Genomic DNA, 16,905 nt, shown 5'->3' on the forward strand with positions numbered 1-16,905 from the left:
GTGTGTGGGTCTGTGTGTGTGTGTGTGTGTCCTTGCTCGCTGCGTGTGTCCTCGCTCACTGTGTGTGTGTCTGTGTGTGTGTCTCTCCCCGCTCGGTGTGTGTGTGTGTCTGTGTGTGTGTGTCTCTCTCTCCCCGCTCGCTGCGTGTGTCCTCGCTCGCTGTGTGTCTCCCCGCGTGGCCCTGCCCTTATATGGCCGGCCGGGGAGCCGCGGCGGGCTCCCCCGGGGGTGGTGCTGAAGGAACAGCTCCCCGCGGCTCCCGCCCACCCCGCGCCAGTCGGCGGCGAGCTCAGCCCGGGCCCCCAGCGCCGCGGCTCGGGGGGGGTCTCGGCGCAGCCATGACCCAGGCCAGCTCCGCTCCAGCCGCCGCCGCCGCCGGATCGCGCTGCGCCCGGGGACCCCCGCCGGCCGCCCGCCGCGCCCCCGCCGCACCATGAAGCGGCAAAACGTGCGGACCTTGGCCCTCATCATCTGCACCTTCACCTACCTGCTGGTGGGCGCCGCCGTCTTCGACGCGCTGGAGTCGGAGGAGGAGACCTCGGAGCGGCGGCGGCTGGAGGAGAAGCGGCTGGAGCTGAAGAGCAAATACAACCTGAGCAGCGCCAGCTACAAGGAGCTGGAGTGGGTGGTGCTCAAGCTGAAGCCCCACAAGGCCGGCGTGCAGTGGAAATTCGCCGGCTCCTTCTACTTCGCCATCACCGTCATCACCACCATCGGTAAGGCCGCCGCGCCCATCCCCGTGGCGGCCGGGCGGCGGGCGGGCGCGGGTCCCCCCCTCCCCGGCTTTTATGGAGTGGGGGGTGAGGGCATTCGCTGGAGAAAGGAGGCTGCTACCGCTCCTTCGTGGTGGGACCCCCTGTGACACCCCGCTCCCCATCCCCTTTTAAATTCGCTTGGCACCGGGGGGTGGGGAATGATGGGACCACTCCGGAGTCAGTCCCAATCCTGGGCTACTTCCGAATGCCCGGGCGTCTGCCCCACACGCCCCCTTGGCTGGCCCGGAGCAGGAGTGAAAGCGAGTTGATTGCAGGGAAGGCGCCGCGGGGTTTGGTTGATCTGGGTAATGAAAGGGGGTCGGGGGTGCTTAGCGGGGAAGAATTGGGGAGCCGGACTGTCCGCTGGTGGGGTGTGCTGAGGGCATGGGGCAGGCGCTGGCTGGAGCGCCCGAGCCAGACTTGGAGGGTAACGGAATTGTCCTCCCCAAGAAGCGGTCGGGGCTCGGGGACCCCCTGGGAAACTCCACGCTGTGTTTTGCCCTGGGGCTGTTTGTTCTGCACCGTGACAACACACACACACACACATATATACACATATACACACACGCACATACACACACACGCAGATACACACACACACACGCTGATACACACACGCACATACACACACACGCACATACACACACACACACGCACACACACGCAGATACACACACACACACACGCTCATACACACACACATACACACACACACATACACACAGACACGCACTTGCGAATCATTGTTCGTGCAATTTGCAAGCGTGCAAAAAAAAGGGGGGGGGCGGATTGTTTGCAAATCGGGCACTTGTTTTGCAATTCACCAAGGCATGAAAACAAAGCGGGGGGGTCCCACTCCCCGGGGCTTTGCTTTTGTTGTTGTTGCTGGGGCTGCGGAGGGTTCCTCCCTCGTGGGTATTTTTAAAAGGTGTCATGTGGAAGCAGAAGCGATTCCCAAAGTGAGCCCTCGCGCCCTCCCCCACCCGGGCATGGCTCTTTCCAGCCGGCGAAGTTAGCAGGCAAGACCCCCAAGCCCGCTCAGCACTAATTTGACCCCGTTGCTGCCGGACGGGTTTGAATCTGATCTCACGCCTGTTTTAGGCGTCTGTAGCGCCTTTTGACTCCGGTGCAGTTGCTCCTGATGTACCGCAGCATCAGTCAGAACAGAATCAGGTGCAGGACCGCTTCTGAACCAGATGCAAATGGGTGCAGTTTGATGCAGCGAGGAAGGGCCAATTTCAGCGTCCTGATTCATTTCCGACCCCCATTTTTACACCGGCGTGACTCCAGTCGAGCCACTCCTGATTTACACCGCTGCAAAAACTGGAGTAGAATCAGGTGCAAGGTGCCTGGGGTGTTAGTGAGCAAACCGGATTCAGAGCAGTTAGCAAGTCCGGCTCTGGATTCCAAATTCGGTTGCTGCATCCCCTGGCTAGTGTAGTGTAAACAGCTCCATTGACAGCTCTTTGTGATTTCCTGTGTGGAAGCAAATCTCCCTGTTGCGGGGCTTAGGACATTCCTATGGCCGAGGACGCTTTGTCTGCCCCGGGAGTCTTGGTCGCAGAACCTCATTAAGCACCATCTGAAAATGACCTCACATTTTCTGCATTTGCCTTGTTCCGCCGTGGGGGTAATATCTGCAAACGGCTCCAAGGAGTTTGAATAACGCCACCTTGGCTGTCACTCGCACAATGGTCTTGTTTCACTACCCAGCCCCGTAAAAAAAAAACAACAACAACCCACTTCTGATGTTTTCCCTCCTACTGAGGTGGCCTTTGATCTTCCTTTGGTCCCAGGAAAGGGAGGGATTCGTGGCAGACACAGTGGCCCCGTCCGCACTAGGGAAGTTGCCTGAGCGTTCCCCACTTTGGCTACCCCCACCGAACTCCACCAGCATTAGCAGCCCCTGGTGTAGACAGGAGGCTGGTGTTTCCAAGCCTCTGTCATGGAATCCGGCTCAGAGCAGGATTCATGGGTGTGGTGTTAAACCCCCCGGAGGTGGCTGGTGGCTCCTAGCTCTGCTGACACCCGAGGAGGGGGGCTGGCAGGAAGCCACAGTGCAGACAGGGACAGTGAGGTCAGACGGGGGCAGGCCTCAATCAGGAGCTGGAATAGCACCTGCTCTGGCTTGAAAACAACCCTTAGCTGCAGCGCCCCCTGCTGGCCCAGTGCCAGCCCTCTGCGCCAATGCCCTGCAGTCCTGACCCGCAGCCCCCCACTGTTCCAGTCCTGTACCCCTCCAGGCACATGCCCTGCCGATGCCTCTTAGCCCTGCCAAAGCCTGCTTAGCGGGCAGCCAGTTGTCCCGAATCCGGCTAAGCTCTGTGGCGTTCTCCTCTGGAGCGTGAGCAGATGGGGATGGGCTCACACCAATTACCAGCCCCGCGTCTGGACTCCACGCTGCGGCTGCCTGAGCTGGTTCTTACCTTCTCCCACTCCCCCCTTTCCCCCTGCCAGCCCCTTCCCTGCCCTCTGCTTCCCTCTCCTCATTCACCCCTCTCCACTAACACACATGCCCTCTGGGGGGCCTTTCGGTCCTGGCTGTGCAGGGCTGGGGGCGGGGGGGGCAGGGCAGGTGGAGAGCCAGGCTGGCTGATCTGTGGCTCAGCAGATAGACTGGCCCCACCACGCTGAAGTGCAGCAGCCGTGGGGCGGCTGGTGGCTTAGGGTGCCAGAGTGGCTGTGTTCCGATCCAGGCGGTGGGGGCAGGATCCCTCCTGTAGCAAGCCTGGCTATTCAGGGCTGGGTTCCATGTCTACGCTACAAAAACAATAAAGAGTCTGGTGGCACCTTAAAGACTAACAGATTTATTTGGGCATAAGCTTTCGTGAGTAAAAACCTCACTTCTTCGGATGCATCCGAAGAAGTGAGGTTTTTACTCACGAAAGCTTATGCCCAAATAAATCTGTTAGTCTTTAAGGTGCCACCAGACTCTTTATTGTTTTTGTAGATACAGACTAACACGGCTACCCCCTGATACATGTCTACGCTAGACACCTTTCCCCCTAGCGGTTTCCATCGTTACAGTATCTGGGGCACCCCAAGTCAAGGACTTCAATGCACAGACCCCGCAGGGCCATGACTTCCATCCATGCACTTGCTCCTGCCCTCCGGAGGGCAACGGGAACCAGGGCACCAGCATTGTGCAGGGAGCACTGGCCGCTTGCAGCAAGGGGCCTGTCATTTGCATTAAACAGAGCAGGTGGCCTCCTCTTGGATACGTAGGTGCAGGCCGCAGCATGCACAGCGTCGCCTGGATCCAAGTGGCCAGGCACGTCTCGGCTCCCGCTGGAGCATTGCGTGCTGGGAACCGTAGTCCTCGCCGGCTGCACATCTGTGTTGTTCATCTGTGTGGTTAACACCCAGGGGCTGTGTTTAGCTGCCCGTTGGCCTCCTCCTCTCCAGCCCAACCTGGAGATCTGGTGTCCTGCCATCCTCTCCCCGCACCCTCGGGACAGTGTCTACACTGAGGTTTGACAAACCTGCCCATCTTCCCCCCACGACAGTCCTCGACTGTTTCCGCTTTCCTCTTTGGCCAGCTGGGAATACGCTCCAGCAGCCTTTGACTGTTAGCAGGAGTCATCCGTGCAGCTGGGCGCTGTATACGTTTCCCTCCTCCTCTAATTACCCTTTTCAATTGCTTATGTTTATTACCGTTACTGATCTTGCAATCCGTTTCTCCCTACCAGGGACACTTTCCATAAACCCTCTGCTGACAGCGTCTGTTCCTTCCTATAGCAGATTTCTTTTGCCTGACACATTTCTCTCCGGACCAGCATTTCGTGTCCCTTGAAAATCAGCTTCCTGAAAGACTCAGCAGTAACTTGTGCGGCTTTGATAGGAACCGTCAGAAGGGAGCAGATCCCAGGTCCCTCAGCAATGGGTTGTTGGGGAGTAACCACTGGGAAAGTTTCTTCCTGACACACAATAGTGAGAGGTCCCAGCTTATGCCCTGAAGCAGGGAGGTTGATAACTAACCCTTCCAAATTCTTGGTTGTGTCTGAATTCTTCTTCTAACTCTAGATGTTCTCAGTACCTCTATAAATGCCCAATCCCTTGTTTAAATCCTGCTCCGCATTTGGCCTTAATGCTCTCCTGTGGCAGTGGGTTCCACAGGCCAGCTCAGTGTTGTGCAGAAGTGTTTCCTTTGTTCTCTGTTGAATGTGCCACATTTTGGTTACTTTGAGAGGCCCTTGTTTTTGTGTTATGAGCCAAGGCACCTGGCAGTATTCATTCACTTCTCCTGTCCCATTCATTATTTGGTATATATCATGTCTCCTCTTGTTCATCTCGGGTAAGATTTATGCTCACCCGCCACTGAAATGCAGCCACCTCTGGGGTGGGGCGCAGCAGCTGTTCAACAGTCACACAGCTGTGCTGCACAGAGATCACTTGCCACCACTGAAATGCAGTCACCTCAGGTGGAGCACAGCCGTTTTTTTAAAGGGCTAAAACCGTTCATGTGGCCCAGTGGGTCTGACACCAGACTGGGAGTCTGGAGAACAGAGCGTTGCTTGGCTCTGCCACTGACTCACGGTGTGTCCTTCAGCAAGTCACGTTCCCCTTTCCGTGCCTCAGTTTCCCCTCTTGTAACATGGGGGTAGTGACACTGAATAGAGCTTGTTGGAGGACAGGCGTTCTGCCATTTTGAAATTTGTTTTCTTTCCAAATTGGAACAAAACCAAAACATTTCAAAATTTCCCACAAAATGGAATTTTCAGAAAAAGAATTCATGTCGGGATAACTGACACATTCTGTTCTGTAAAAATCAAACAGCTTTGGTCTGATTACGACATTTAAAAATTGTATTATAATGTATAAACTAAAATCAAGTTTTAAATAAAAACCAGGGGCGAAGTTCCATTCTGATCAGCTTGAAACAGCACTGAAACATGCTTTTTCCATTTTTTTTTTTTTTTCAAAATGAAACTGACCCATTCCCCTGGAAACTTTTGGCTGTGACGAAATGGCATTTCCTGATGGAAAAACTTCAGCTCCAACACTTACCCTTCTTTGAAAAACACTTTGAGATCGAGGGATGAAAACTGTGCAGACGCTAAGTTCTAGCCAAGTGCCGTCCATTTACAATGTCCTCAAAGAGTTAAGTGTTGCATACTGGGACTTGTAGTCTCAGACCTTTAAGACTCATCATCGCCGTCAATGACCTTTGCAGCGGAAAATTCTCATGAAGTTTGGAACTAGCCAGCTGGTGCTTTTGAGTTACGTCCTTTTTCAGAATGAGGAGTTTTCAGTTGTTGAGGGATCTCGTTGCCACGTGTTTTGTGCTGTGCTGATTACAGAACAAATTCTGACCTTCTTTAGTACGTGTTCTTTCGGTCCTGCAGGGAAAGAATGTTTGGCCTTGATTAACGAAATCTGGCTTTCAAAGAACACATTTTTTTTTAAATACCTCATATGCTGCTCATGCCTAGGCTGAGATGATTTAACATGGCTCGGTGGTGCGATGCTTATACTGGACCACATGGGGTGTCCTATGCTTCAGGATTGGCTCTGGTTTTTGCCAGTGTAGCTATCTGACTGTAACCTCTGGAGATGGATGAAACATGGCAGCGTTCCAGTCCTAGAGATCTGGATTTGTCTTACCACCCAATTCTAGCCCCTTTAAGGAACCGGTGCCTGTTCGAAGAGAGCACTACCCAACACCCCTTCTCCGGAAGCAATACCCCTCCTTGCCTTGTCTTTTGCCCTGTAGCATTGGAAAACGGAAGATCTAGCAAAATCTAGCAGAAGGGGAATCATTCCCTCCTGGGGCAGACCGAATACCACCTTCCTAGTAGGTTGCAATTGACGAAGCAGTCGGTAGATAAGTATCAGTGACCGTGAAAAAGATTTGGGGGACGTGGTGGATAATCAACTGAACCTCGGCTCCCCGTGTGATGCTGTGGCCAAAAATGTGAATGTGATCAGGGGATGCCTAAGCCGGGGAGTCTCAAGTAGGAGCAGAGAGGTTATTTGACCTCTGTATTTGGCACTGGTGCGACCGCGGCTGGAATCCGGTGTCCAGTGCTGGGGCCCACAATTCAAGAAGGATGTTGAGAAATTGGAGACAGTTCAGAGAAGAGCCATAAGAATGATTAAAAGATTAGCAAACATACCGGATAGTGACAGACTCAAGGAGCTCATTCTATTTAGCTTAACAAGGAGAAGGTGAAGGGGTGACCTGATCACAGTTTTTAGGTATCTACATGGGGAACAAATATTTAATCATGGGCTCTTCAGTCTAGCAGAGAAAGGTCTAACAGGATCCAATGGCTAGAAGTTGAAGCTAGACAGATTCAGGAAATAAGGCGTCCACTTTTAACAGTGAGAGCAATTACCCATTGGAACAATTCACCAAGGGCCGTGGTGGATTCTCCGGCACTGACGATGTTTAACTCAGGACTGGCTGTTTATCTGAAAGCTCTGCTCTAGGAATTGCTGTGTGGGAGGTCGCTGGCCTGTGTTCTACAGCAGGTCAGACTAGATGATCACCATGGTCCCTTCCAGCCTTGGAGTCTATTAACCTATTGCAAACTACTGCGCTAGTTCCTCATGCCTCTGCTGTTTTAAAACAACGCCATGCTGAGCCAGGTCAGCATTTGGTTGGAAGACTCCAATGGTAAAGGAATAATTAGGATCAGTCCTTTGTGCATCGGGCTCTTACAGACAAAGCTGGCATCTCCTGGGGCAGGCGAGGGTCGGCTGCTGGTGTTGGATAGTGAGGGCTCTCGTTCAATGAATGCTTTGTTGAGATGATGGAATTGGGACCCCCATCACGTTGACGCTTTGGGCTTTGCAGCTTGTGCAATACTCCACTCCTGCCAACAGAGGTGGCTGGGACAACACTTGTATTTTCAGTGGGTTATGGTTTGTAGTTGTCTCAAACCATTGCTCACTGGGGTGAGTTTTAGCCGTTTGGTCTACAGAGGTGCCATTTTCCTGGTGGCTTTCATTCAAGAATATGGAGGGGAGGCAAAATGTAAATGAAACACAAGAGGTTATGAAGACTTAGAACATAAAAACATAGGAATGGCCGTACTGGGTCAGACCCATGGTCCACCTAGCCCAGCATCCTGTCTACCGACGGTGGCCAATGCCAGGTGCCCCAGAGGAAGTGAACAAAACAGGGCAATTTATCAAGTGATCCAACCCCTGTCCTCCACTCCCAGGCTCTGGCAATAAGAGGTTTAGGGACACCAAGAGGGTGAGGTTGCATCCCTGCCCATCCTGGCTAATAGCCATTGATGGACCCGTCCTCCATGAACGGCTCTAGTTTGTTTTTGAATCCAGTTATACTTTCACAACATCCCTTGGCAACAAGTTTCATGGGTTGACTGTGCGTTGTGTGAAGAAATAATCCCTTCTGTTTGTTTTCAACCTGCTGTCTATTCATTTCCCTGTGTGACCCCTGGTGCTTGTGTTCTGTGAAGGGGTAATAGCATTTCCTTATTCCCTTTCTCCCCACCAGTCATGATTTTACAGACCTCTATCCTATCCCCTCTTCGTCGTCTCTTTTCCAAGCAGAATCATAGAATCATAGAATCATAGATTATAGGACTGGAAGGGACCTCGAGAGGTCATCGAGTCCAGTCCCCTGCCCGCATGGCAGGACCAAATACTGTCTAGACCATCCCTGATAGACATTTATCTAACCTACTCTTAAATATCTCCAGAGACGGAGATTCCACAACCTCCCTAGGCAATTTATTCCAGTGTTTAACCACCCTGACAGTTAGGAACTTTTTCCTAATGTCCAACCTAGACCTCCCTTGCTGCAGTTTAAACCCATTGTTTCTGGTTCTATCCTTAGAGGCTAAGGTGAACAAGTTCTCTCCCTCCTCCTCATGACACCCTTTTAGATACCTGTAAACTGCTATCATGTCCCCTCTCAGTCTTCTCTTCTCCAAACTAAACAAACCCAGTTCTTTCAGCCTTCCTTCATAGGTCATGTTCTCAAGACCTTTAATCATTCTTGTTGCTCTTCTTTGGACCCTTTCCAATTTCTCCACATCTTTTTTAAAATGCAGCGCCCAGAACTGGACACAATACTCCAGCTGAGGCCTAACCAGAGCAGAATAGAGCGGAAGAATGACTTCTCGTGTCTTGCTCACAACACACCTGTTAATGCATCCCAGAATCATGTTTGCTTTTTTTGCAACAGCATCACACTGTTGACTCATATTTAGCTTGTGGTCCACTATAACCCCTAGATCCCTTTCTGCCGTACTCCTTCCTAGACAGTCTTTTCCCATTCTGTATGTGTGAAATTGATTTTTCCTTCCTAAGTGGAGCACTTTGCATTTGTCTTTGTTAAACTTCATCCTGTTTAACTCAGACCATTTCTCCAATTTGTCCAGATCATTTTGAATTATGACCCTGTCCTCCAAAGTAGTTGCAATCCCTCCCAGTTTGGTATCATCCGCAAACTTAATAAGCGTACTTTCTATGCCAATATCTAAGTCGTTGATGAAGATATTGAACAGAGCCGGTCCCAAAACAGACCCCTGCGGAACCCCACTCGTTACGCCTTTCCAGCAGGATTGGGAACCATTAATAACAACTCTCTGAGTACGGTTATCCAGCCAGTTATGCACCCACCTTATAGTAGCCCCATCTAATTTGTATTTGCCTAGTTTATCGATAAGAATATCATGCGAGACCGTATCAAATGCCTTACTAAAGTCTAGGTATACCACATCCACCGCTTCACCCTTATCCACAAGGCTCGTTATTCTATCAAAGAAAGCTATCAGATTGGTTTGACATGATTTGTTCTTCACAAATCCATGCTGGCTGTTCCCTATCACCTTACCACCTTCCAAGTGTTTGCAGATGATTTCCTTAATTACTTGCTCCATTATCTTCCCTGGCACAGAAGTTAAACTAACTGGTCTGTAGTTACCTGGGTTGTTTTTATTTCCCTTTTTATAGATGGGCACTATATTTGCCCTTTTCCAGTCTTCTGGAATCTCTCCCGTCTCCCATGACTTTCCAAAGATAATAGCTAGAGGCTCAGATACCTCCTCTATTAGCTCCTTGAGTATTCTAGGATGCATTTCATCAGGCCCGGGTGACTTGCAGGCATCTAACTTTTCTAAGTGATTTTTAACTTGTTCTTTTTTTATTTTATCCGCTAAACCTACCCCCTTCCCATTAGCATTCACTATGTTAGGCATTGCTTCAGACTTCTCGGTGAAGACCGAAACAAAGAAGTCATTAAGCATCTCTGCCATTTCCAAGTTTCCTGTTACTGTTTCTCCCTCTTCACTAAGCAGTGGGCCTACCCTGTCTTTGGTCTTCCTCTTGGTTCTAATGTATTGATAAAAAGTCTTCTTGTTTCCTTTTATTCCCGTTGCTAGTTTGAGCTCATTTTGGGCCTTTGCCTTTCTAATCTTGCCCCTGCATTCCTGTGTTGTTTGCCTATATTCCTCCTTTGTAATCTGTCCTAGTTTCCATTTTTTATATGACTCCTTTTTATTTTTTAGATCGTGCAAGATCTCATGGTTAAGCCAAGGTGGTCTTTTGCCACATTTTCTATCTTTCCTAACCAGCGGAATAGCTTGCTTTTGGGCCCTTAATAGTGTCCCTTTGAAAAACTGCCAACTCTCCTCAGTTGTTTTTCCCCTCAGTCTTGATTCCCATGGGACCTTACCTATCAGCTCTCTGAGCTTCCCAAAATCTGCCTTCCTGAAATCCATTGTCTCTATTTTGCTGTTCTCCCTTCTACCCTTCGTTAGAATTGCAAACTCTATGATTTCATGATCACTTTCACCCAGGCTGCCTTCTACTTTCACATTCTCAACGAGTTCCTCCCTATTTGTTAAAATCAAGTCTAGAACAGCTTCCCCCCTAGTAGCTTTTTCAACCTTCTGAAATAAAAAGTGGTCTCCAATGCAGTCCAGGAATTTGTTGGATAGTCTGTGCCCCGCTGTGTTATTTTCCCAACATATATCCGGATAGTTGAAGTCCCCCATCACCACCAAATCTTGGGCTTTGGATGATTTTGTTAGTTGCTTGAAAAAAGCCTCATCCACCTCTTCCCCCTGGTTAGGTGGCCTGTAGTAGACTCCTAGCATGACATCTCCCTTGTTTTTTGCCCCTTTAAGCCTAACCCAGAGACTCTCAACACTTCCGTCTCCTATGTCCATCTCTACCTCAGTCCAAGTGTGTACATTTTTAATATATAAGGCAACACCTCCTCCCTTTTTCCCCTGTCTATCCTTCCTGAGCAAGCTGTACCCATCCACACCAACATTCCAATCATGTGTATTATCCCACCAAGTTTCAGTGATGCCAACAATGTCATAGTTGTATTTATTTATTAGCACTTCCAGTTCTTCCTGCTTATTCCCCATACTTCTCGCATTTGTATATAGGCATCTAAGATACTGGTTTGATCTTTCCTCCCAGTTTTGTCCTGACTCTCCTTTCTCTCTGCCAGTATAGCCCACACTCCCTCTCGTTTCTGACCCATCTCCCCGGTCTCCATATTCCCCACTTCCCTGTGGGCTTTGCTCACCTGTCCCCGTCGAACCTAGTTTAAAGCCCTCCTCACTAGGTTAGCCAGTCTGTGGCCGAATAGGGTCTTTCCTCTCCTCGAAAGGTGAATGCCATCTCTGCCTAGCAGTCCTTCCTCAAATAGCATCCCGTGGTCTAGGAAGCCAAAGCCCTCCTGGCGACACCATCTTCGCAGCCAGGCATAGTCCCAGTCTTCTTAACCTCTCCTCATACGGAAGCCGTTCCATGCCCTGATCATTTTCGTTGCCCTTTTCTGAACCTTTTCCAATTCCAATATATCTTTTTAGAGACATGGCAACAAGAACTGCACGCAGTATTCAAGATGTGGGCGTACCATGGATTTACATAGAGACAATATGATATTTTCTGTCTTATTATCTATCCCTTTCCTAATGATTCCCAACATTTTGTTTGCTTTTTGGACTGCCGCTGCACATTGAGTGGATGTTTGCAAAGAACTGTCCACAATGACTCCAAGATCTCTCTCTTGAGTGGTAACAGCTAATTTAGACCCCATCATTTTATATGTATAGTTGGGATTATGTTTTCCAATGTTCATTCCTTTGCATTTGTCAACACTGAATTTCATCTGCCATTTTGTTGCCCAGTCACCCAGTTTTGTGAGATCCCTTTGTAACTCTTCGCAGTCTGCTTTGGACCTAACTAACTTGAGTAATTCTTTACCATCTGCAAACCTGTTTACCCCTTTTTCCAGATCATTTATGAATCTGTTGTACATTACTGGGCCCAGTACAGATCCCTGGGAAACTCCACTGTGAAAACTGATCATTTATTCCTATTCTGCGTTTCCTGTCTTTTCACCAGTAACTGATCCATGAGAGGACCTTCCCTCTTGTCCCAGGATGAGAGTTGAGAGGGGATCAGGTGGGTTGCATAAATGGGATGAACCGCAGTAAACCCGGATTGGGCCAGCCAGCATGGAAAAAGCTTTCACATTGATCTGACAACCTGGACTCTAAAGTCCCTGATCATCCTGCCATTAGCACAGCCAATCCGGGAGGCAGAAAAAATTGCGAAAGAAGGGTTAAAAACATACCTTGTCTTAGAAAGGAAGTGAAAGCAGCTATAAATATATATAACAAATGGAAAGAAGAAGAAGTTGGTAGCAGTTGTCCCGGACTGACAGGACACGCGCTCTCTTCTGGCTCTGTACGGTCCCTGGGAGGAACCCCCTTCAGTGCGACAGCCCTTCTTGGGGATCCACTCTGTCTCGGGGGTTAAGCCGTAGGCCCCTCCGCCTCTCTGAGCCTTCAGCACGCCTGTCTCTAGCCGTGGGCCCTCGCTCTGAACCCCCGGGGCCTCCACGCCCAGAGGGAATAATGCAACCCTGATCTCTAGCCTGGAGCAACTCTCATCCAGCGTACACAGGAGGTTTATTGAGCGTCTGAACCCAGCACAGGAAACTCTCAGGGCCTCAGGCCTGGCCTCCCTCAGCCCAGCCCATCTAAGTCTCCCCAGCCTCCAGGCAGGCTCTGGCTGCTCCCCCCACCAGCCCAGAACTCCCTCCTTCTAGCTGGGCATCTGATATCACTGTCCCCCAAGCCCCGCCTCTGTCCTTTGTCTTCTGTCCCAGGTAAACAGGCCACCTGGGCCTCCACTCCTCTGTTTTCTCTCTGGCTAGAATGGGCTGGTCAGGTCATGGGGTCCTCTCTCCACAGCCCATTGTCCTCCCACTGGCCAGAACCATCTGTGACTCCCGAGCTGGGCCTCCCAGTCACCAGAGCACCAGTCGCTGGGGTATCCATTCTCCAGGCCATTCGCTGGCCCTCTGTAACAACAAACTCCCTCTCCCACCACCTCGTTAAACCAGTAACACACAGGGAAACTGAGTCCCACGCCCTCTGCATGCAAACGGTTGAAAACAACAAGAAAGCCCCCTGCTTCGTCACAGCAATGAATACGCATTAGAAGCTAGGAACTGCAGAAAATTGATCAGGGAAGCAAAAAGACACAATGAGAAATTAATGGCCACCAGAGTCAAGGACGACAAGGAGTTTTTTAAAGTATATTAGGAATAAAAGAAATCCCAACAATGGTATTAGTTCATTACTAGAAGGAAATGGTAGAATTGTCGCTAATAATGCAGAAGAGGCAGAAGTGTTCACTAAATATTTTTGTCTGTATTTGGGGAAAAAGGACGGTGTATTCAGAACAAATGATGATGAAATATTTTCCATTACAACAGTAATTCAGGAGGGTGTTAAAAAGCAGCTATTACAGTTCGACATTTTTTAATCATCAGCTCCAGACAACTTATACTGGAGAGTTTTAAAAGAGCTGGAGATCTCTGGGCAGTTAATGTTGATTTTCAATCAGTCTTGGAGCACCGGGGAAGTTTCAGAAGACTGGAAGAAATCTAATGTCGTGCTAATGTTTTAAAAGAGTATATGGGATGGCCCAGGTAATTATAGGCTTGTCAGCTTGATGTCAATCCTGGGCAAAACACTGATACAGGACTCAATAAAGAATTAAAATAGGGGACTATAGTGAATGCCAATCAACACGGGTTTATAGAAAATAGATCTTGTCAAGCTAACTTGATATCTCTTGGATGAGATGACAAGTTTGGTTGCTAAAGTTAGTAGTGCTGGTGTAATACACTTAGACTTCTGTAAGGCATTTGACTTGGTACCACCCGACATTTTGATTAAGAAGCTAGAACAATGCACAGTCAACATGGTACATATTAAATGGATTAAAAGGTGCCTGACCGACAGGTCTCAAAATATAACTGTAAACTGGGAATCATCGTCGAATGGGTGTGTTTCTAGTGCGGTCCCGCGTGGGTCAGTTCTTGGCCTTAGGCTATTTAACATTTTTATCAAAAATCATCACTGATAAAGTTTGCAGATGACCCAAAGGGTTGGGGGATGGTAAATAATGACGAGGACAGGTCACGGATACAGAGCAATCTGGGGGCAAGCAAACCACATGTGTTTGAAGATGGCCAAATGTAGAGTCCTGCAGCTCGGAACAAAGCCCGGAGCTGTGCTCACAGGATGGGGGACTATCATGAGCTCCCCACTGCGACGCTGCAGTCAAGGGGGTTAATGCCATCCTGGGATGAACAGAAGAATATTGAGCGGGAGTAGAGAGGTTATCGTAACAGGGCAGCCTGCCCCTTTAATTCTCCATTGGCCCTCTCGATCACTACCGAATTTAAAACCAATAGCACGGCTCTTCTGAGAGCATTGCCTGGGGCCTGGGGCTGCCCGCGTACTGCCAGCTCCATCCCGAGTGTCACCACGCTGGCTTCAGCGGAGTTGCACCGCAAGTTCACTCGGCCACAGACGCCATCGCTCTACCTGTCGCACTCATCTCAAGTGCTGTGAGCTCTGAGCCCGAATGGCGAAATACCTGGTCCAATGTCTTTGCTCTTTCGCTGCTGGGCCTTTTAGCAGAACCTTTTGGCTGCCCTGGGATGGCAGCTGGAGCTGGGTAAAATATCACTGCTCCGTCCTTTCCCGGATCCAGCCACTGCTCCAAACTCTGCTCAGATGGGGGCTTAAGTTAACTGTATGGGGCCAGATCCCCAGCTGGTGCTAGGTGACTTCCCTTCAGTGATGTTGATTTAGGCCAGCTGAGGATCTGGCCGGTAAAGTCCAAGAAAGTTGAACAGAGCAGAAGTGCTCGAACGTCATCTCCCAAGCGCTGGCTGGTCTGCTGATTCTCTCTCTCTCCTGCGCGCACTTGGAGGCGGGATTGGCTTCACGCTCTGTTTTCTCTGTCTACACGACATGGGCCTGATGCTGCTCTCAGGCTGGTTTTAGGCAGGTGGTACTGCACTCACGTGCATTGACGCCCGCGCTGAGTCCGCCCCAGGGGGTTTGGGGCATGGATCTGGGTTACCGTCACTTGTTCACACACCTCTGCGCCTTTGCCCAGCACCAGTCGCATCTGTGGCCCTGCACGTCAGGGGGCTTGGTGAAGCCAAGCTGCACTAGCAGCTATTTGTCTGACCGCGCTGCGGGGCCGGGGGGGAAGGTTTGCACAGCATTGGGTGCGTCCGCACTGCCAGGTGCTGAGTCTCTGGTGCGTTGCAGGTCCATACAGCTTCAGTGCCCTGTACAGAATGTACGGCATTCCCGGTATCCCTGCGCCTGGCATTAGCAGAGCAGCTCTTCTCACTGCTGGCAATTACCCCGATCAAAGTCCTGGCTTTCCCGCAGGGCCACTCTTATCTCTGGAACCGCTTCCTAATCTACTTCTCCGGTGGCCCTGGAGATCTCTGTAATAGCTTCTAATGGGCACCTTATTACCCGGCTCGTGTTTGCTCCGAGCCCTGTCTGAACTGCCAGCGAACACGGAGATGTTTATTTTCGAAGCAGGAGGCATCGGTCCTGTGACAATGGCTCTGTCCCAAGGACTTTGTTTCCTGTCCCACCACAGGGCTCCTGGAAATTCAGCCATCCGACCTGGTGGCTTCATGCCCCCGCTCAAGTGACAGGATCTCGGATTTCCTCATTTGGATTGGTGCAGAGCGCAGTCTTGCTGGGTGTTGTCCTGCCAATCAGAGGAAGGCTGTTGATCTTAAAGGCAGTGTTACCTAGTGATCAGAACGGGGGTGGGGGGGCGGGGATTCAGGACTCCTGGATTCTGTGCTGACTTTTCTGTGCCTCGGTTTCCCCATTTATAAAACAGGGATAATAACGGAGGAATTACCATTATTACTGGGCCAGCGGGGCTTAGGGAGAGCAAAGGGCTCCACTTGGAAAGCTCTTTGAATGGGGAAAAGGGCTAAAAACAATGGAAGACGAGGCCCTTTGCTGCATTTTAAAAGGCCCCCCCCCAGGGGATTATTCGGACATTCCCAATCTGCTGGTGAATAGCCGTCCAGTTGTGCCTCTCCCCACCGTGAAACCGATTCTTTGCCCACGATCACCGGCGCTCTTCCAAATCAGCGTAACGTGACGCTTCTCAGGTGAGTCGGTTGTGGGATGAGCCGCAGCGTCCCCGCCTGCGATGAATTTTAAAACCGAGATTCAATCTAGTTTCTCCCGAGTCCTGCATCTGAACATGGGTCTGCCGGAATGGCCTTGAATTTGGGCATGACTTTCTCTGCTGGCAACAAGCCCTGGGTGCAAAATGGCTTCGTTTGGGCGGTTCACAGACGGGCTTATAATGAAAATCAAGGGCCTGAGCCGTTACTGCATCACTGCACCTGAATACCAGGGCAACGGTGCTGAAATCAGTGGAAGGACCCCAGCGTACGACTGGTCTGATGCAGGGATGAATCCAGGCCCAGTTCTTGACCTTCCCCAGCAGATGGGGCTTGCGGAATGTTCCCATGATTGCCAAGCCCAGGTATTCAAAAATCACGAGTCAGACCCTCCCCCCGCCCCCCCCCCCCAAAACCCCCCGGTGAGATCGGCTTTAAAAAATCATCCTGTTAAAAATAACACACCACAGGTTCGGCGTATTGATCTTCCGGCCTGGTACAACTCAGGAGTCAGATACTCAAACTGAGATTTTCACATACTCCGGAGCTGGGACTTTAAGGAAAACGGCGAAGAGCATGAGCTGTGCGATAACACAGAGAGATCTGGCAGCGCTGAGCCGCGTCACAGCCTGGCCACCACCAATGGTGTCCGTGTAGCTGGCAGTCAGTAGA

At 50.4% G+C, this 16,905-nt stretch overlaps 1 protein-coding gene across 1 annotated transcript in view; it reads left to right on the plus strand.

The window, feature by feature from the left end:
- Positions 1-235: 235 nt before the first annotated feature.
- The window catches only part of KCNK3 (potassium two pore domain channel subfamily K member 3), an 80,077-nt gene continuing 63,407 nt past the window's right edge, over positions 236-16,905 (plus strand). The window contains exon 1 of the mRNA XM_005284108.4: positions 236-716. Coding sequence (XP_005284165.1) covers positions 434-716 — 283 coding nt within the window. The 5' untranslated portion in view covers positions 236-433. The remainder of the gene's footprint in view (positions 717-16,905) is intronic.

Source organism: Chrysemys picta, chromosome 3 (assembly GCF_011386835.1).
Source record: "Chrysemys picta bellii isolate R12L10 chromosome 3, ASM1138683v2, whole genome shotgun sequence".
Classification (NCBI taxonomy): Eukaryota; Metazoa; Chordata; order Testudines; family Emydidae; genus Chrysemys; species Chrysemys picta.